The 21,357-nt window shown below is 41.4% G+C and overlaps 1 protein-coding gene across 3 annotated transcripts in view; it reads left to right on the top strand.

Moving 5' to 3' along the window:
- Window positions 1-21,357, top strand: part of GLIPR1 (GLI pathogenesis related 1) — a 45,219-nt gene that overhangs the window by 18,188 nt on the left and 5,674 nt on the right. For all 3 annotated transcript variants that reach the window (XM_057556938.1, XM_057556936.1, XM_057556937.1), the window contains exons 2-4: window positions 8,971-9,241; window positions 10,043-10,288; window positions 19,866-19,978. In XM_057556938.1, coding sequence (XP_057412921.1) covers window positions 9,068-9,241; window positions 10,043-10,288; window positions 19,866-19,978 — 533 coding nt within the window. In that variant the 5' untranslated portion in view covers window positions 8,971-9,067. The remainder of the gene's footprint in view (window positions 1-8,970; window positions 9,242-10,042; window positions 10,289-19,865; window positions 19,979-21,357) is intronic.

Genomic DNA, 21,357 nt, shown 5'->3' with positions numbered 1-21,357 from the left:
CTGGCTGCTTCTGGGGCCTGGGAATTGGCCCTGCAAATCTTTAAAAGTCACCTGGGGGATCTGTCTCCCACTTGTCTTGAGAGGGATGTTCTGGGCCTATACTGGCATGGCTTGCATGGATCCAGGAGGATTTTCCTTTTGACAACAGTGTAGGTGGTTGGCAGTACCTCATAACGTCCTTCCCAGGGAGGTGACAGCACATGTTTTCTTCTAAAGACCTTGAGGTACACTTGGTCTCCTGGTCGAAACGATGGCGAGGCTTATCAGTTGGTGGAAGCCAAGCCCCTTTTACCTGCTTCAAGTACATTTGTTGTTGTATCTAGCTAGTCATATCATCAGGTTGTTCACTTAAGTTCCCATAATCTTCACTTAACCCAGGAATGGAAGGTTTAGAAATACCAATGGACATTGGGTATCCAAAGACCATTTCGAAAGGGGTCAGTCCATCTGTCCTATTTGGAATATTCTGGATCTTTATAAGGGCCAAGGGCAAAGCTTCTGGCCATTTAAGTCCAGTTTCTTGACAGATCTTTCCTAAAGTTTTTTTATGTCTAGATTTTTACGTTCCACTTTCCCTGAGGATTGAGAATGATATGGGGTCTGAAATTGTAATGAGTACCCCAGAGTTTTTGCAAGCAAGTGCTTTATGTTGTAAAATGAGTTCCTTGATCTGATTCAATCCATAAAGGAATGCCAAAGTGAGGAATAACCTCAGTTATTAATGTCTTTACCACTGTTGTGGTTGAGGCACGTCTAGTCCAATAGGATTCAGTCCATCCACGTAACATGTAGACAACAGCCAAACAGTGAGAATAGCCTAAAGTTGGGGGGAAAATCTATAAAATTCATTTGGAGTGCCACAAAGGGGAATGTGGGCCTTGGAGGATTTCTTGGGGTATCCCAGGTATTTCCCAGAAATTTGGGGAGATTTACAAGTAGTGCACAGGGAAATACTTTGGTCAGAAATTGTATGGATGCCAGGGCAAAACCAATTGTCTTGTAGTCCCTTAATTCTCCCCCATCTGCACATATATCCCACTTGATGGAATATAAGCCAAAAGGTTAAAGGAAAGGGGGCTATAGGAAGTCCATTTGACCTGATGTATCCACCTGGTAATTGTTTAGCACCCTTTTGCACCCATTTGCCTTTTTCAGACTGCAGGGCATTTGCTTAACAGTTGATAAAATCAGTCAAGAATAAAGGCGCAAGTTTAAAAATTCGGTAGAGAAGGAATAAGGGTGTCCATTTTGAGCTGGATTTTAGCAACTCTGTCAGCCTGATCATTTCCTAAAGATATAGCATTTCCTTGGTATGGGCTGAACAATGAACGACAGCAGTTTTAGAAGGGAGGTGAATATCTTGTAATAAGGCAGCTGCTATATGGTCATTAGCAATAAGATTACCTGCAGAAGTTAAGCGGCCACGGGATCTGCAAATTGTGCCAACAGCAAGGCAGACTCCAAAAGCACATCTGGAATCGGTGTAAATAGCGGCAGTTTTCCCTTCTGCTAAGGTACAAGCTCTAGTAAGAGCTATGAGCTCAGCAGCTTGGGCTGATTTTACTGTGGCATCAGAACGAGCATCAGGAGTCCCACGAGGGGAAACTGCAGCGTAACCAGTTATGTTTCCCAAGAAATTTCATTGACAGGAGCCATCACAAAATAGAAGTCAGGAAAAAACCACAGTTACAGAAAGACAGAGAAGATGAAAAGGCAGAGGGCTATGTACCAGATGAAGGAACAAGAAAAAACCCCAGAAAAACAACTAAATGAAGTGGAGATAGGCAACCTTCCAGAAAAAGAATTCAGAATAATGATAGTGAAGATGATCCAGGACCTCGGAATAAGAATGGAGGCAAAGATTCAAGAAATGATTAACAAAGACCTAGAAGAATTAAAGAACAAACAAACAGAGATGACCAATACAATAACTGAAATGAAAACTACACTAGAAGGAATCAATAGCAGAATAACTGAGGCAGAAGAACGGATAAGTGACCTGGAAGACAGAATGGTGGAATTCACTGCTGCAGAACAGACTAAAGAAAAAAGAATGAAAAGAAATGAAGACAGCCTAAGAGACCTCTGGGACAACATTAAACGCAACAACATTCGCATTATAGGGGTCCCAGAAGGAGAAAAGAGAGAGAAAGGACCAGAGAAAATATTTGAAGAGATTATAGTTGAAAACTTCCCTAACATGGGAAAGGAAATAGCCACCCAAGTCCAGGAAGCGCAGAGAGTCCCATACAGAATAAACCCAAGGAGAAACACGCCGAGACACATAGTAATCAAAGTGGCAAAAATTAAAGACAAAGAAAAATTACTGAAAGCAGCAAGGGAAAAACGACAAATAACATACAAGGGAACTCCCATAAGGTTAACAGCTGATTTCTCAGCAGAAACTCTGCAAGCCAGAAGGGAGTGGCATGATATACTTAAAGTGATGAAAGGGAAGAACCTACAACCAAGATTACTCTACCCGGCAAGGATCTCATTCAGATTCGATGGAGAAATCAAAAGCTTTACAGACAAGCAAAAGCTAAGAGAATTCAGCACCACCAAACCAGCTCTACAACAAATGCTAAAGGAACTTCTCTAAGTGGGAAACACAAGAGAAGAAAAGGACCTACAAAAACAAACCCAAAACAATTAAGAAAATGGTCATAGGAACATACATATCGATAATTACCTTAAACGTGAATGGATTAAATGCCCCAACCAAAAGACATAGACTGGCTGAATGGATACAAAAACAAGACCCATATATATGCTGTCTACAAGAGACCCACTTCAGACCTAGGGACACATACAGACTGAAAGTGAGGGGATGGAAAAAGATATTCCATGCAAATGGAAATCAAAAGAAAGCTGGAGTAGCTATACTCATATCAGATAAAATAGACTTTAAAATAAAGAATGTTACAAGAGACAAGGAAGGACACTACATAATGATCCAGGGATCAATCCAAGAAGAAGATATAACAATTATAAATATATATGCACCCAACATAGGAGCACCTCAATACATAAGGCAACTGCTAACAGCTATAAAAGAGGAAATCGACAGTAACACAATAATAGTGGGGGACTTTAACACCTCACTTACACCAATGGACAGATCATCCAAAATGAAAATAAATAAGGAAACAGAAGCTTTAAATGACACAATAGACCAGATAGATTTAATTGATATATATAGGACATTCCATCCAAAAACGGCAGATTACACGTTCTTCTCAAGTGCACACGGAACATTCTCCAGGATAGATCACATCTTGGGTCACAAATCAAGCCTCAGTAAATTTAAGAAAATTGAAATCATATCAAGCATCTTTTCTGACCACAACGCTATGAGATTAGAAATGAATTACAGGGAAAAAAACGTAAAAAAGACAAACACATGGAGGCTAAACAATACGTTACTAAATAACCAAGAGATCACTGAAGAAATCAAACAGGAAATCAAAAAATACCTAGAGACAAATGACAATGAAAACACGACGACCCAAAACCTATGGGACGCAGCAAAAGCGGTTCTAAGAGGGAAGTTTATAGCTATACAAGCCTACCTAAAGAAACAAGAAAAATCTCAAGTAAACAATCTAACCTTACACCTAAAGAAACTAGAGAAAGAAGAACAAACAAAACCCAAAGTTAGCAGAAGGAAAGAAATCATAAAGATCAGAGCAGAAATAAATGAAATAGAAACAAAGAAAACAATAGCAAAGATCAATAAAACTAAAAGTTGGTTCTTTGAGAAGATAAACAAAATTGATAAGCCATTAGCCAGACTCATCAAGAAAAAGAGGGAGAGGACTCAAATCAATAAAATCAGAAACGAAAAAGGAGAAGTTACAACAGACACCGCAGAAATACAAAACATCCTAAGAGACTACTACAAGCAACTTTATGCCAATAAAATGGACAACCTGGAAGAAATGGACAAATTCTTAGAAAGGTATAACCTTCCAAGACTGAATCAGGAAGAAACAGAAAATATGAACAGACCAATCACAAGTAATGAAATTGAAACTGTGATTAAAAATCTTCCAACAAACAAAAGTCCAGGACCAGATGGCTTCACAGGTGAATTCTATCAAACATTTAGAGAAGAGCTAACACCCATACTTCTCAAACTCTTCCAAAAAATTGCAGAAGAAGGAACACTCCCAAACTCATTCTATGAGGCCACCATCACCCTGATACCAAAACCAGACAAAGACACTACAAAAAAAGAAAATTACAGACCAATATCACTGATGAATATAGATGCAAAAATCCTCAACAAAATACTAGCAAACAGAATCCAACAACACATTAAAAGGATCATACACCACGATCAAGTGGGATTTATCCCAGGGATGCAAGGATTCTTCAATATATGCAAATCAATCAATGTGATACACCATATTAACAAATTGAAGAATAAAAACCATATGATCATCTCAATAGATGCAGAAAAAGCTTTTGACAAAATTCAACACCCATTTCTGATAAAAACTCTCCAGAAAGTGGGCATAGAGGGAACCTACCTCAACATAATAAAGGCCATATATGACAAACCCACAGCAAACATCATTCTCAATGGTGAAAAACTGAAAGCATTTCCTCTAAGATCAGGAACGAGACAAGGATGTCCACTCTCACCACTATTATTCAACATAGTTCTGGAAGTCCTAGCCACGGCAATCAGAGAAGAAAAAGAAATAAAAGGAATACAAATTGGAAAAGAAGAAGTAAAACTGTCACTGTTTGCGGATGACATGATACTATACATAGAGAATCCTAAAACTGCCACCAGAAAACTGCTAGAGCTAATTAATGAATATGGTAAAGTTGCAGGTTACAAAATTAATGCACAGAAATCTCTTGCATTCCTATACACTAATGATGAAAAATCTGAAAGAGAAATTATGGAAACACTCCCATTTACCATTGCAACAAAAAGAATAAAATACCTAGGAATAAACCTACCTAGGGAGACAAAAGACCTGTATGCAGAAAACTATAAGACACTGATGAAAGAAATTAAAGATGATACAAATAGATGGAGAGATATACCATGTTCTTGGATTGGAAGAATCAACATTGTGAAAATGAGTATACTACCCAAAGCAATCTACAGATTCAATGCAATCCCTATCAAATTACCAATGGCATTTTTTACGGAGCTAGAACAAGTCATCTTAAAATTTGTATGGAGACACAAAAGACCCCGAATAGCCAAAGCAGTCTTGAGGCAAAAAAATGGAGCTGGAGGAATCAGACTTCCTGACTTCAGACTATACTACAAAGCTACAGTCATCAAGACAATATGGTACTGGCACAAAAACAGAAACATAGATCAATGGAACAAGATAGAAAGCCCAGAGATTAACCCACGCACCTATGGTCAACTAATCTATGACAAAGGAGGCAAAGATATACAATGGAGAAAAGACAGTCTCTTCAATAAGTGGTGCTGGGAAAACTGGACAGCTACATGTAAAAGAATGAAATTAGAATACTCCCTAACACCATACACAAAAATAAACTCAAAATGGATTAGAGACCTAAATATAAGACTGGACACTATAAAACTCTTAGAGGAAAACATAAGAAGAACACTCTTTGACATAAATCACAGCAAGATCTTTTTTGATCCACCTCCTAGAGTAATGGAAATAAAAACAAAAATAAACAAGTGGGACCTAATGAAACTTCAAAGCTTTTGCACAGCAAAGGAAACCATAAACAAGACAAAAAGACAACCCTCAGAATGGGAGAAAATATTTGCAAATGAATCAACTGACAAAGGATTAATCTCCAAAATATATAAACAGCTCATTCAGCTCAATATCAAAGAAACAAACACCCCAATCCAAAAATGGGCAGAAGACCTAAATAGACATTTCTCCAAAGAAGACATACAGACGGCCACGAAGCACATGAAAAGATGCTCAACATCACTAATTATTAGAGAAATGCAAATCAAAACTACAATGAGGTATCACCTCACTCCTGTTAGAAGGGGCATCATCAGAAAATCTACAAACAACAAATGCTGGAGAGGGTGTGGAGAAAAGGGAACCCTCTTGCACTGTTGGTGGGAATGTAAATTGATAGAGCCACTATGGAGAACAATATGGAGGTTCCTTAAAAAACTAAAAATAGAATTACCATATGACCCAGCAATCCCACTACTGGGCATATACCCAGAGAAAACCGTAATTCAAAAGGACACATGCACCCGAATGTTCATTGCAGCACTATTTACAATAGCCAGGTCATGGAAGCAACCTAAATGCCCATCAACAGACGAATGGATAAAGAAGTTGTGGTACATATATACAATGGAATATTACTCAGCCATAAAAAGGAACGAAATTGAGTCATTTGTTGAGACGTGGATGGATCTAGAGACTGTCATACAGAGTGAAGTAAGTCAGAAAGAGAAAAACAAATATAGTATATTAATGCATGTATGTGGAACCTAGAAAAATGGTACAGATGAGCCAGTTTGCAGGGCAGAAGTTGAGACACAGATGTAGAGAATGGACATATGGACACCAAGGGGGGAAAACTGCGGTGAGGTGGGGATGGTGGTGTGCTGAATTGGGTGATTGGGATTGACATGTATACACTGATGTGTATAAAACTGATGCCTAATAAGAACCTGCAGTATAAAAAAGCAAACAAAACAACTAATACTAAACTTTCATTAGGTTATTTGTATGGAAATATGTTAATATAAATGTTTCAGACATTACATGAAATTTCTAAAAATCTTATATTTGTATTTGTATGGAAATATGTATGGAAATATGTTAATATAAATGTTTCAGACATTACAGGAAACTTCTAAAAATCTTATATGTTCTGGTATAAGGTTATAAGTAATAATCCTAGTTACTACTTTAAAATGTATATCTCAGAAATAACTAATTTTCTTGTCAACTGCATTATTATGAACTTTCATCAAATCTTTAACCATGGTCATTTTTAAGTCTTCTGTCATTTACAGACAGTTCTGGGTGTACTCTGATGATTTTGCAAATATGTTCCTATAAAAGGGTTTCATCTTCAAGAAATTCATGGAAAAGACTCTGACAAGTACAGGTTTCTGGTAACTGACTGTACTGCTGAACTGAATGAATAAGCATTTTCAGAACTCTAATGAAAAACTGATGAACTCATAAAAGTGCTAACAAAAGATCAAGATGAAAAAAAAAATTAATTACATGGGACTGAGTGAACTGATGAGGATGAGTATAATTTTTGTGACTTTCTGTCTGAATTAAAAAAAAAATCCCACAAGGACTCAGAGGCAAAGAATATACAAATCAATTTTCACTGCAAAGTAAAGAGCTGTTACAGTGGAGGATTACTGGACTGAATGTCAATATTATGACATAGTATGAGTGTGTTTCATGTTTGGTAATTGCAATCATTGTTGCTTTTGTTGTGGTCATCCATGTACAATGCTTGGTGTCAGTCTATTTATCTCTTGTAAAAATAAAATACAGTGTGTGTGTGTGGGAAAAAAAAAAAACTGGAAAGAAAAAAAAAAGACAGTGCTTTTATTTTATGGTGTAAAGTGCTTTTAGCTCCAGGGCTCTGAACGTGAATGTGGTCAACAAACAGCTCCAAGAGGGAGACTTAATACAGTCCCAGCCTTCGTGCCGAGGATTGCCTGGCGCGGGGCACTCGGGCTGAGCTGGAGAATGAAGGGTTAAAAGGTCTGATGGAAACTGCAAGATTCAAATAAAATATTCACTGTCTGCCTTTAGCGGGAAACACCTTTATAGACTTAAAGATAAATAAATGAATGACTGAATGAATGGTTAATAAAAAAAAAAAAAAAAATAGAAGTCAGTCTGGGTTACCTAAAGGGGTGTCTCAGAGAGCCTTTCGTGGCTTTGAGACCATCTCTACAGCTGCAAGGCAATCATGTGTGATACAGCGGGGCTCTCCATCAGGGAGGGGTAGTAAAGTAGCTGGATTCAAAGGGTTACAACGACGTAAGATGATGAGAAAGTCAGCTCATAAGTGGCCTGTCACCGTGTAGAGAGTGGCTGTATCCTTTGAACTTGTAGAATAGCTGACACCGCCTGGGGAACACAGAGATGAATAGGGGAGCCTAACATGCCTAATTGGCTTTGTCAATCAAGGCGGCAGCTGCAGCCACCGCACAGAAGCATGGGGCACACCTAATGCCGCAGGAGCTAACTGGCATGAGAAACACGCTACAGGGACGTATCTTGAGAAGCAGAAGATTGTCCTCGCATGCCTGCAGCAGTCCCGTTATTTTCATGGCAGTATAGATGAACAGGTTTGTCAAAATTAGGTAAGCCAAGAATTTGGAGTGTGGACAAAGCTTATATTAAAGCTTCAAAGGAGATTAATGCCTCTGAAGGGCCAGGAAATAGGCTCTGTGTTGTGATCTAGGAGAAGAGCACACACAGAGGTTTAGCAAAGGCTGCAAAATTAGGAATCCACTGGCAGCAGTAGAAAGCTGCCTCCAGAAGTTTACGTAACTGCTTTTTTCGTTTGGGGGAGGGGAATGGACAAAATCGACTCAACCCCATCACATTCAGCATTGTGAATGAATTCTAGGTCGAGCGATGATGTTAACCAGATATTCTAACCACGGTGTGCTGATGGGACTCCAAAAAAATGTTTTTAAAAAGTATTTGGCAAGACCTTTATTGAAATAAGAGATGTTTTTGTTTAACCACCAGAACCTCAGTAAAAATTGGGACTATTATTTCTGGAGATTCCAGAACTTCCTTTGGAAACATCCCCCAACTCAAAAGAAAGTCTGATGTAGCCTCGTAAAAATCCATGTTGTAATAGGTACTGTGTCACTGAGAACCACCGAAAAGACAGGGTTAAGGGCACAAAACGAGCTGCAAACCATATATGGAGAAACCCTTTTCTTCACACTTGTGATGAACTCATGTTCTGCTTTCCGTTTTCTCAAAGCAGAAGTCTACTGTGCTTTGTAAAACTGGCTCACCCACCCTCAGGACCTGCAGTGCCTCTGGATTCCAGCCTCCGGGGCTCCACGCCAGACAGTCTGAGCATGCGAGTCACACTTGCTGTGACAGCCTGCATGCTCTCTGTGGTCTCCAGTTCTTCCTCTCCAGCAAATACTTTGCCAGATATCGAAAATGAAGGTTTCATCAAAGACTGTGTTCGAATGCACAACAAGTTCCGATCAGAAGTGACTCCAAAAGCCAGTGATATGCTGTACATGGTAAGAAAAACATGAGTGCTTGTGGCAGAAGTCAGTCAAAAACAACGAATGTGGATTGATTTTGGTGGTGAATCCTTGCTAATCCTGACCAGTGCTCTCGCGGTGATGAAGGTGTGCTTTAAATTCACCACCTGCGATCAAAACGAACCCAGTTTCGCTCTGCCTACTCAATTCTTGTTATAAAGCAAGTATGTTTTACTTCTCTTTTTGGACACGTCCTTTGCACACGTCCTCAGGTGCAATTTATGTCTCTTTTTTGCCTGTTAATTTTTATGAGGTTTTTTTGGTTTCATTTTTTGTCTCGAAGTTGACTTTTTTTGTTGCCGGCAGAGTACTGACTTTCTCAGGAAGGCCACAGGGCGTCTGGGGGAAAGGCTAGGATTCTGATTCAGTCAGGCTTGGGTTTGAATCCTAGGTCTGTGGCTTTGGCCTGGTTTTTAACGTTTCTGAACTTCTTACGATAGGGGCTACTGTAGGTATGGAATTACAGAAAATATGTGAAACCAGCATATGTTATTTGGCAACATAATAGACCTTCAGTGAAATGTTGTTCTGTGTCACTCACTTTGATTCTAAATTCCTCGAAACTAGATTATCATGTCTCCCACTAACCCTAGTCAAAACTTGAAGACCATAATATGATCCTTCTCATATGGAGGACCTACATGTTTGTGGTCCTTCTCCATTCTGGACATTACACGTCACCTCCCATGCAAATTCCCACTTTGCTCACTGCAGTTACAGCGTTGGGTAACAAGTTCCATTCTTGACCCTCCTAGTGTTTCATATTTATTTCTGCAGACTTGGGACCCAGTACTAGCCCGAATTGCAAAAGCATGGGCAAGAAACTGTCTGTTTGCACACAACACACAGCTGAAGCCGCCCCACAAGCTGCACCCAAATTTCACTTCGCTGGGAGAAAACCTCTGGACTGGATCTCTGTCCCTCTTTTCTGTGTCTTCAGCCGTCACAGACTGGTACAACGAAATTCAATACTATGACTTCAAGACTCAGAAATGTGACAAGGTCTGTGGCCATTATACTCAGGTAAGTATCTGCCTTATATTCTCTTGAAGCCGTCATTTCAAGGGTGAGGAGAAAGCTGGAATCTGGTGTTAAGAAAAATATAGAGTAAGCTAGTGTCCCTGTAAATATGAGAGAGTAGGGGTTACAGGCTTACTTTAAAAATAAATAAATGGGGCAGACTCCAATACCAGAGGAGATAGTGCTTGAAGAGTGTAGTTACCTGGACATAGGTAAAATGTGAGGCCCACCAATCTGCACAGCCTTTGAATAATTTTGATCACACCTGTCTTCCCATGGTATTTTGTTCCACTTGTGAGCAATCAAAGGACCTTATGAGTGAACGGATTTATTCCAGGTACGAGTTCTCTAGGAAATTTGAGTCAGTTGTTCTGGGACTATAAAACTGGGAGAAATAAGCCTCTCAGACAGAAGCATCACTAAGAATTGAAAGGGACGTCCCCGGTGGTCCAGCAGTTAAGACTCCGCGCTTCCACTGCAGGGGGGCATGGGTTCGATCCCTGGTCCGGGAAGATCCGCATGCTGCGCAGCGTGGCCAAAAGAAAAAAAAAAAAAATTGTGGTAATAATAGTTGATGCTTCCATATCCTCTTAGTCTTTCAGACATGGACTGAGAACCTATGATGTGCCACATAAAGAGGAAACAAAGTCGCAGACCCAGTGGAGAGGGCAACACGTAATCTGCACAAATAACCCTGTAGCTACCCTGCACCCACATCTACAGCATTAGTCTCAATAGCCACATTCAGAGCGTCTCGATGAGATTTCTTCTTTTTCTTTTTTTTTTTAATTCAAGTTGGTTTTGGCTTCCTAACTCTAACTCACATTTGCAACATGGTGGAAACAAATCCCCAGGAAAAGTCTTCTATAATCTTCTTAATATACTGCCTCCCTATATTGGCCCCATTTTATTTATTTTATTTCCTGGTAGTCCTTGTCAAACCAGTAACTAAAGGTAGTGAACCTATGTTTGACTGGTTTTAATGTAGAAGAAAAATGTTGGGGCTTCCCTGGTGGCGCAGTGGTTGAGAATCCGCCTGCCAATGCAGGGGACGCGGGTTCGAGCCCTGGTCTGGGAAGATCCCACATGCCGCGGAGCGACTGGGCCCGTGAGCCACAACTACTGAGCCTGCGCGTCTGGAGCCTGTGCTCCGCAACAAGAGAGGCCGCGGCGGTGAGAGGCCCGCGCACCGCGATGAAGAGTGGTCCCCGCTTGCCGCAACTGGAGAGAGCCCTCGCACAGAAACGAAGACCCAACACAACCAAAAATAAATAAATAAATAAATAAAATTTATTAAAAAAAAAAAAATTGTTGAAATGACGTCTGAGGGCAAAAGCATTTCTAACAAGCCAGTTAACTTGGAATATTAGGTGGTTTTTTTTTTTTTTTTTTTAATTAATTTTTATTTATTTATTTATTTATTTATTTATTTATTTTTGGCTGTGCTGGGTCTTTGGTTCGTGCGAGGGCTTTCTCCAGTTGCGGCAAGTGGGGGCCACTCTTCATCGCGGTGCGGGGACCGCTCTTCATCGCGGTGCGCGGGCCTTTCACTATCGCGGCCCCTCCCGTCGCGGGGCACAGGCTCCAGAAGCGCAGGCTCAGCAGCCGTGGCTCACGGGCCCAGCCGCTCCGCGGCATGTGGGATCCTCCCAGACCAGGGCTCGAACCCGTGTCTCCTGCATTAGCAGGCAGATTCTCAACCACTGCGCCACCAGGGAAGCCCTATTAGGTGTTTTTAAAGAGCAAAATGTTGGTAGAAAAACTCTCAATATAGTTCGGCCTTATAAAGATTCTGACCTCACTGGTGGTGTTATAGGTGAAACACGTTTGGCACAGTTATAGGAAATTGTTATAATGAGAGGGAAAGGGTTGATTTCAGTGAAATTTTCACCTTAAGGTTATTGTAATCAAGGAGGCGCTATCAAATCATCAGTAGCCTCTCGGTCCCTTTCTTGGAAATATAAGTAAGGTCTCCCCTAGACTTGCCCAATAAACCATCAATTTTGGTTTATATTAACAAATAAACTTAACCAGAAAATAAATTTCATTGGATTCCCACAAATCCTAAAGGGCAAGAAAGCTAAATCCAGAGTGCCTACAAATGGTCTCTGGCGCCGTTATGCACTGCGGTGTTAATCTCCAGAAGTAACTGTCAGTCTGAAGGTGCTGACTCTCACTCAGTCGGTGTTTCAGCTTCTCCCCTATTCTAGGCACTTTGTAAGGTACAGGTCATGCGTTTTAGTCCAGACTCCTGAAAAAACAGAGCCTGAGATCATAGCTTACGTGCTAAGATTTTACTGGGGAGTACAATGGCAGAGAAGTGAGAGGGAGGAGAAATGGCTTGTGGGGCAGGGAATGAGGGACGCAGCTGGGAATGGCCCCTGACCCTTAGGAGGTGACTTTTCTTTGGAAGAGACGTGTGTAAGTGGATGTATTATAGCGTATCGCTAGTGCAGCTCGGGGAAACTGACAAGGTGCCATGGGAGCAATGGGGACAGAGCAACTGAGCTGGCCAAAGGGAGGTATGGAGACACAGGACTTGTTCATACAGCAGGAGACATATAAGTTGGTTCTTAAACTGAGGGAGAGTTTGTCAAATGAAAAGGAATGTAAAAAGAACTCCAGGCAAAATTAACAAGGTGTAGAAGATGTACAATGTGTACAAATGAACTTGGCGTTTCAGAAGAATGGCAAGCAGCTTAACCCACCAAATAGTGATCCAAAGACTGTTAAATTGACAACAATCTCCTAAACCCTGCAAGTTAAAAGACACTTCATGTCCATCCTTCCAGGAAGTCAAAACAAGAGGAGGAAACTTCATTATATGTCATAGAGGCCTGAGATCTCAGAGATGGCCCTCCCCAAATTAACAGCTTACTTGTAAATCTTCCTCTTGCATCTAGGGGAAAAAAAAAGAGGGCTAATATTTGGGACATAAGAAAACATTTCCTAAAATCCAGTTCATCTCAGACAGGTAGCAGAGCCCAAAGTGAGTGATCCTAACCTGTTCTCTTTAAGAGGCCACTACAGTCTACCCCCAACTCAAATGATGGAGAGGATGTCCAGGGCCCCCCTGGGTCTGGGAAGATGCAGCACCAGCAACTACTTTTTAAGTGAATGTGGTACTTAGCTCTCTACATTTAAGATCTCATTCAACTCTCACCCACACACCTCTAAGAGATGCTATTACCCATAGATGAATAAACAGGCTCAGAGGGGTCAAGATGTTGTTATCCCAGTGTCATTTAGCTAGTAAGAGGAAGAGTTGGGATTCAGATATAAGATATGTTGCTTATCTAGTAAAGTACTAGTATTTGGTAGTCATTGAACAAAGTTTAGATTTCTTCCATGAGCTGTTTTTCCATCAATTGGAAGAAGGCTCTGACAGCTTGGTTGAAGACTTCCTGTTTTTATCCTTGCTGGGAGGTCCAAGATTACTCAGTTGCCATTTTAAATTCATGCTGGAAATTACCTCAAGTGGGTATTTATAACTTCCCACTTACCCTCATCTTAATTGTTAATAAAAAGCAAGCTATTTTCAGATTTTGGCCAGTGAGCAGTGGTTGTACAGAGTAAAGACAATAGATTCAGATGCATTATTTATTTATTTTTTGGCTGCGTTGGGTCTTCATTGCTGTGCACAGGCTTTCTTTAGTTGCGGCGAGGGGGGGGCTACTCTTCATTGCAGTGCGCGGGCTTCTCATTGCGGTGGCTTCTCTTGTTGTGGAGCACGGCCTCTAGGTGCGCGAGCTTCAGTAGTTGCGGCGCCCGGGTGCTGTAGTTGCGGCACGTGGGCCCTAGAGCGCACGGGCTTCAGTAGTCGGGGTGCGTGGGCTTAGTAGTTGTGGCGCACAGGCTTCAGTAGTTGTGGCGCGCAGGCTCTAGGTGTGGCTCACGGGCTTAGTTGCTCCATGGCATGTGGGATCTTCCCAGGCCAGAAATCGAACCCATGTCCCCTGCATTGGCAGACGGATTCTTAACCACTGCACCACCAGGGAAGTCCCCAGATGCATTATTACTTCATGAAAGTGTGATATTTCTTGACATGTTAATTCAACACTTTAGTTCTGTCTTCACTAGAGATTTAAATTGTGGAAGAATTCTGGTGTATTAATATGGAAGATTATTTAGGTTAGATATTTTGTTGCTGACAGTTCATCTTTGTAAAGTTTGGGAATAGTTTGACTTAAATAGCTGGGCGGCGGACTCCTCTGGTGGTCCAGTGGCTAAGACGCCACGCTCCCAATGCAGGGGACCATTTTAAATTCATGCTGGAAATTAACCTGCTCAGGGAACTAGATCCCACGTACCGTGACTAAACGATCCCGCGTGCCACAACTGAGACCCGGTGCAGCCAAATAACTAACGAAATATTTAAAAAGTAGCTGGGTGGGCAGCAGCTCAGGTTTGATAGTGCTAAGAATGCCCACTAGATGGCACTATTGACCTCATTTCTTTTTATCCCCACCCGTTGAAATTTTTATTTTTACACCCTCCCAGAACCAACGGAAGTGTGCGATGTTTCACTGTTTGTCTAGCTGATTTTGTACATGTTGCATATTACTGATAATGAGTCAGATGGACTCATACTGAGAATTGAAAGGGGAAGATGGTGTAAAGGGGTTGTTAGCTAGAAGGAAGAGACATGCCTGCCCCCACTGGGTTGGGTTCCCCAGATGCAATGTTTTTGTTAGGTATAGGTTCCTGATTCTGCTAAAAAGGAAAGCACTCTGGAAGCATCTTGCTTAGGGCGTGGACTGTCCTCACAGCACTTTGTGGTCAAGTAGCATTAGGTTCCACCCCTCATCTAGGAAAAATTGGGGCAGGATGTATTTATTGATGTGTTACGAGGTTAAACATGTTGCATGTAACATGCTGAACACTACCCAGCCACTAGGAAAATTCTCAATGAGTAGCTCTTAATATTTTTTAATTATTTTTGTTTACCATATTAAAAAATGAAAACATGCAACAGGAATCTGCCTGATTAAAAAAAAGTTTCAAAAGTTTTAAAGCAGAAGAATATTAGTCATAAGAGAATAAAACATGAACATCTGCTGAGAGCTTGCTATGTTCCATAAGCTGTTCTAATCACTTTCTTATTAGTCCATTTAAAATGTCAAAATAAGCCTCTGGAGTAGGTGGTGTTACCCTCATTTAATAGACGAGGAAGCTGAGGCCAAGGTCACACAGTGGGTGGCTGAGCTGGAATATAAACTTGGTCTTTGTAACCCTAGAGCCCACAGAGTTGAACCCAGAACCTGAATGCCCATGAAGCTATTAAAAAGAGGCCAACTTGAATGGATAAATAAACTGATACATCCATGCAATAAATATTACTCGGCAATGAAAAGGGACTGAGTGACTAGTAATGAATTCAACAACATGAGTGAATCTCAAATGCTTATGCTTAGTAAAAGAAGCCAGATTGAAAAAGCTACATTTAAACTGATTCCATTTATGTAACATTCTGGAGAAAGCAAAACCACAAGGACAGGAAATAGATTAGTGATTGCCAGGGGCTGGGGGTGGGAGCTGACCACAAAGGGGCACAAGGGAGCTTTTGGGGAAATGTTCTAGATATTGAATATGGTGACGGCTGCACAACTACATGCTTTTGTCAAAATTCATAACCTAAAAAGGATGGCCTCTATGTTAATTACAACCTGATTTAAAGAGAGCCCGGCTAAAACACAAGATGAATGGTAACTAACATTTGCACTGTCTTGGAAAAAAGATCAGAAATGTAAAAGAAAGTAGAATAAAAGAAATAGCATAGGGCTTTCCTGGTGGCGCAGTGGTTGGGGGTCTGCCTGCCAATGCAGGGGACGTGGGTTCGAGCCCTGGTCTGGGAGGATCCCACATGCCGCGGATCAGCTGGGCCCGTGAGCCACAGCTACTGAGCCTGCGCGTCTGGAGCCTGTGCTCCGCAACAAGAGAGGCCGCGATAGTGAGAGGCCCGCGCACCGCGATGAAGAGTGGCCCCCGCTTGCCACAACTGGAGAGGGCCCTAGCACAGAGACGAGGACCCAACACAGCCATAAATAAATAAATAAATAAATAAATTAAAAAAAAAAAAAAAGAAATAGCATAAAGCATTAAGTGTGTGTGGAGGAACCCAAAGATTAAGAATACTTGAGACTTGAGGTACAACACTGGAGGAAAGTGCTCAAAGACCAAAGGATCAAAATATAAAATGATTGACTCAGGCGATCGTACTCCCAACGTGGCCAGTTAGCATGCATAAGAATCGCCTGAGGAACTTGTTAAACTAGAGAAACTTTTTGGCTGAATAATGTTCCAATATGTGTGTGTGTGTACCTGTGTGTACGTGTGTGTATATAAATATACTACCTTTTCCTTAAGGAAATCCTGTCATTAGCATGGATAGATCTACAGGTATTAGGCTAGGTGAAGTAAGTCAGACAGAGAGAGACAAATACCATATGATCTCATTTATGTGTGGAATCTTAAAAAATAAAACGAACTCTTAGAAAACAGATTGGTGGTTGCCAGAGGTGGGGGATGAGTGAAATGGGTGAACGTGGTTAAAAGGTACAAACTTCCAGTTATAAGACAAATAAGTCCTGGGAATGTAACGTACAGCATGGCGACCATAGTCAACAATACGGTATTATGTATTTGAAAATTGCTAAGAGTATATCTTAAAAGTTCACATAATCATGTGTAGTGATAGGTGTTAACTAGCTATTGTGGTGACCATTTTGTAATATATACAAATATTGGATCATTGATTACATTGTACACCTGCAACTAATATAATTTTGTAGTCAGTTATATCTCAATTCTTAAAAAATACAGATTTCAAAGACAATTCCAGTGACTCTTATGCAGTAGGACTGAGATGGGCCCAGAAATCTGCATTTTAAACAAAGCACCCCAGAGGAAGTCACTTTGAGATGCAGTGAATAGAAATGAAGAAATTTAAAAATAAATACAAAAATGATTGGGAAATTAAAGTACAAGCATCAAACCTGAGAATTAATGGCCATAAAACTAGGTGCTCTTGGGGAGATAGAGGCCTGATTTACTTGGTTACCTGGAGTTCCCTGCAGGGGATTCTAGGGTGTGAGATGGGAAGGGAGACACCCCACCTCAACCAGGGAGGGCCGTCCTTCACCAAAGGAGAGCACTGATCCTCTGTGGGAGACCAGTACCTGCCTCCCCAGCTCCTCCCCAGTTGTCACACAAAGAGGAGGACAGAATGCCAAGTGTCCCAGCCCCCCTGACAATGCCCACCCCTCCCTAGCTCCTCCCCCACCTCCTACTCCATCCACAGGCCTTGGAGGAGCTGCCTCCATCCTAACCTTTTCCCCTACTCTACACTCTCCCCAGAGAGCTCTTCTTAATTGATTATTTTTGTTCTTTTTGAGTACATTTGACCTTTTTCAGCAGACACACCGGCCTTGTCTCAGTTCTGTGAGTCTTTCCCACCTCGGGGTTGGTTCACACAGGTCTGCCCCCCTGCTGGGAATCTTCTCTGGGCTCCCAGACCAGCTCACTTTCAGCACTGGCCTCACTAACTCAGAGCAGGATCCCTGCTGTAAACTCCCTGAGCACCCTCTGCTTCCCCTTCACAGAGCTCAAAACCCTAGCATAATGGTTTCTTGACTGCTTCTCTCTACATTTTGTGAAGGCACCCACTGGCTCCAGCTCATTCACCTTTCCATCTCCCTGTATTTGGTACAACTAGCCACAAAGTTGCTAAAAATAATTTAAAATTCAATTTCGTATCACTGTAAAAAGGAGTGCATTTAATTGCTGGCTTAAATCCACATACTAGATTTTTAAAATACTTTAAATACTTTTTTCTTTAGCCTTCTATTACAGCCAACAGTCTCAGTTAGGATGAGCCGTGTAATCTGTGTGGCCTAATGCAAAATGAAAACGTGGATCCCCTTGTTCAAAAATCATGGGGAAAGTGCCACTGAAAGTGCTAAAATGCGTGACAGCACTGAATTAAACCAAGTATGGGGCCCTTCTGATCATGGGGTCCAGGGGGACAGCACATCCCTCTCCCAGAAGCTGGCCCTGTTCCTGGCTTCCCTCCTATGCCCCCAGCCACTCCTTTTCAATGTTTTGCTGGCTGTTTTTCTTTTTTTCTTTATCCCATGCTCTCATTTAGTTGTTTATCTATTATCTTTGCCTACATGATCTAATCCATTCCCACGTCTTCCAGGTTTGTGTCTCGAGCCATGCTCTGTCCTCTGACCTGCAGATGGTCGTCTGACGGGCATCTCAAGAGTAGCAGGAACTGAACAGAACCCCTTGTCTGTGTTCCCACCCACTTCCTCCTTCCCTCATTTTCCCCGTCTCAGCAAATGTTGTTCAGACCCAAACATTAACTTGATTTTTCTCTTTCCCTCTTACCCCACCCTCAAACCAAAGCAAATTCTTTCAGCTTTACCCCTAAGCTGAACCATGAACCTGGTCAGTTCTAGGGAACCCCACTACCATCACCGAAGTGAGAGTCACCATCTGCTCTTTCCAGTACCAGTGAAGCAGTCTTCCAAATTCCCTCCCTCTTTTCACCCTTGTTCTTCTCAGTCCATCTAGTTTAACAACCAAAGTGACCTTCCTAAGACCTGAAAAAGGGACTCTCCCTCCCTCCACTACAAGATTCTCCATGAGCTGCTCCTCTGTCTCTGACCTCATTGCCTGTGATTCTCCCCCACTCCTGGATCCCAGCTCCGCTTGCCTTTATTTATTTATTTATTTTTGGCTGTGTTGGGTCTTCGTTGCTGCGCGTGGGCTTTCTCTAGTTGCGGCGAGCAGGGGCTACTCTTCGTTGTGGCGCGTGGGCTTCTCGTGGCGCGTGGGCTTCTCATTGCGGTGGCTTCTCTTGTTGCGGAGCACGGGCTCTAGGCGTGCGGGCTTCAGTAGTTGTGGCACGCGGGCTCCGTAGTTGTGGCTCACGGACTCTAGCGCGCAGGCTCAGTAGTTGTGGCACACAGGCTTAGTTGCTCCGCGGCATATGGGATCTTCCTGGACCAGGGCTCGAACCCGAGTGCTCTGCATTGGCAGGCGGATCCTTAACCACTGCGCCACCAGGGAAGCCCCTCTGCTTGCCTTCTTTCTGCCACTCTTGCACACAAGCAGACTCCACGCCAGGGCCTTTGCCCCAAGGGCTCCCTCTGCACGGATGCTCTTCCTCCATCAGTTGGTCTCCTGCACGTTTTGAGCGCTGCCTCTTCATCATTCAGGCCTCACCTCAAATGCCGCCTCCACACTCGAGACGCCTTCCCTGCACACCCAAGTGAAAGCAGACCTCTTCCTCCCCAGCAGTCACTCTCTATCCTGTTAGCCTGTTTTATTTCTTCATTGCACTAGCTGTCAAAATTAGTTATTATTTTATTTCACACACACACACACACCTTGTACACACACACCTTGTACACACACAATTTCCAACGAAATTCTGACTACCTAAAACTTCCCTGGTGGTAACTGCTTTACCTAAGTAGAGTTAATATGCCTCACTGTGTTTATGAAGGCCTAATCATACTCAAGTGTTCATTTTAGTATCTCTCTCTTCTTAACAATCTGTATTTTCTTTCAGATTGTTTGGGCAGATAGTTACAAAGTTGGCTGTGCAGTACAGTTTTGTCCTCGAGTTTCTGGCTTTGAAACTCTTCGCAATGGAGCACATTTTATATGCAACTATGGACCAGGGTAAGTGCCCAAATTAACCTCTTTCTGGGAAAAAAAAAAAAACTATTTTAGAAGTATTTATTTTCATTATAGAAAATAAATCTGGGTAATAAAGAAAGTGTAAAAGAGAAAATTAACGTTACCCTTAATTCCTCTGCCCAGAGATCTACTCCATTTACATTCTGATACGTTTTTCTTTGTATGTGTGTTTGTGTTTGTGTGTCTGTGTGTACACCTTTATAAACACTACATAAACACACACACACGAACACATTTTTAAGAGTAGGAAGACTAAAATGTTTTCAGGGACATAGATTAATTGGATATTGTAATAACACCACAAGATGGGAAGATTAATATTCCATTATATTTATTAACTTATTAAACTTTTCAAACCAGAACAAAAACCCACTCTGAATTGAATTTCTCAATTTATATAACTTATTTCATTTACTTTTGACAGTTTTGGTTTTGAAACAGACATCATTTTTCTCCCTTTGGAAAATGGGAAGACACATGACCTTCTCCCCCAACTTCCTTTAAACTTATATATGTGTGCTTATGCATCATACACATACTTAGAAAACTGAGATAATGGAAATACACGTTTTCTATTTTTTACTTAAAATTACATATGAGCATTTTCCATGGCATTGAAGTTTTAAACATGATTACAATAATTAAAAACAATGCCGTAACGTTGTATAAAGTTTACTATGTACTAAGTACAGTTCTAAGTGCTTCACGTATACTAAACTTATTTAACCTTCATGAAGTCTGTAAGTTCTACTATTACTCCTGCTTTGCAGATAAGACAACTGAGGCCCTGACAGGCAACCAGGGGAAACTAAAACTTCCTACTTCTTTATTGGGCAGAATACTTTAGGTCCCTTTGTCTTTCTGTGTTTTTAACTTATTTTATTGAAGTGTAGTTGATTTACAGTGTTGTATTAGTTTCTGGTGTACAGCAAAGTGATTCAGCTATACACGTATGTAATAGTTTGCATCTGCTAATCCCAGACTCCCACTCCATCCCTCCCTGACGTCCCCACCAGCTCTTGGCAACCACAAGTCTGTTCTCTGTGAGTCTGTTTCTGTTTTGTAGGTAAGTTTGTTTGTGTCATATTTTAGATTCCAAATACAAGTGATAGTATATGGTATTTGTCTTTCTCTTTCTTACTTCACTTAGTTTGATAATCTCTAGGTCCCTCCATGTTGCTGCAAATGGCATTATTTCATTCTTCTTTTATGGCTGAGAAGTATTCCATATATATACACCACATCTTCCATCTTCTTTATCCATTCATCGTAGATGGACATTTAGGTTGTTTCCATGTCCTGGCTATTGTAAATAGTGCTGCAATGAACATTAGGGTGCATGTTATCTTTTCGAATTATAG

Source organism: Balaenoptera acutorostrata, chromosome 11, assembly GCF_949987535.1.
Source record: "Balaenoptera acutorostrata chromosome 11, mBalAcu1.1, whole genome shotgun sequence".
In the NCBI taxonomy this organism is placed as follows: Eukaryota; Metazoa; Chordata; class Mammalia; order Artiodactyla; family Balaenopteridae; genus Balaenoptera; species Balaenoptera acutorostrata.
This window is presented reverse-complemented; position numbering and strand designations above follow the sequence as displayed.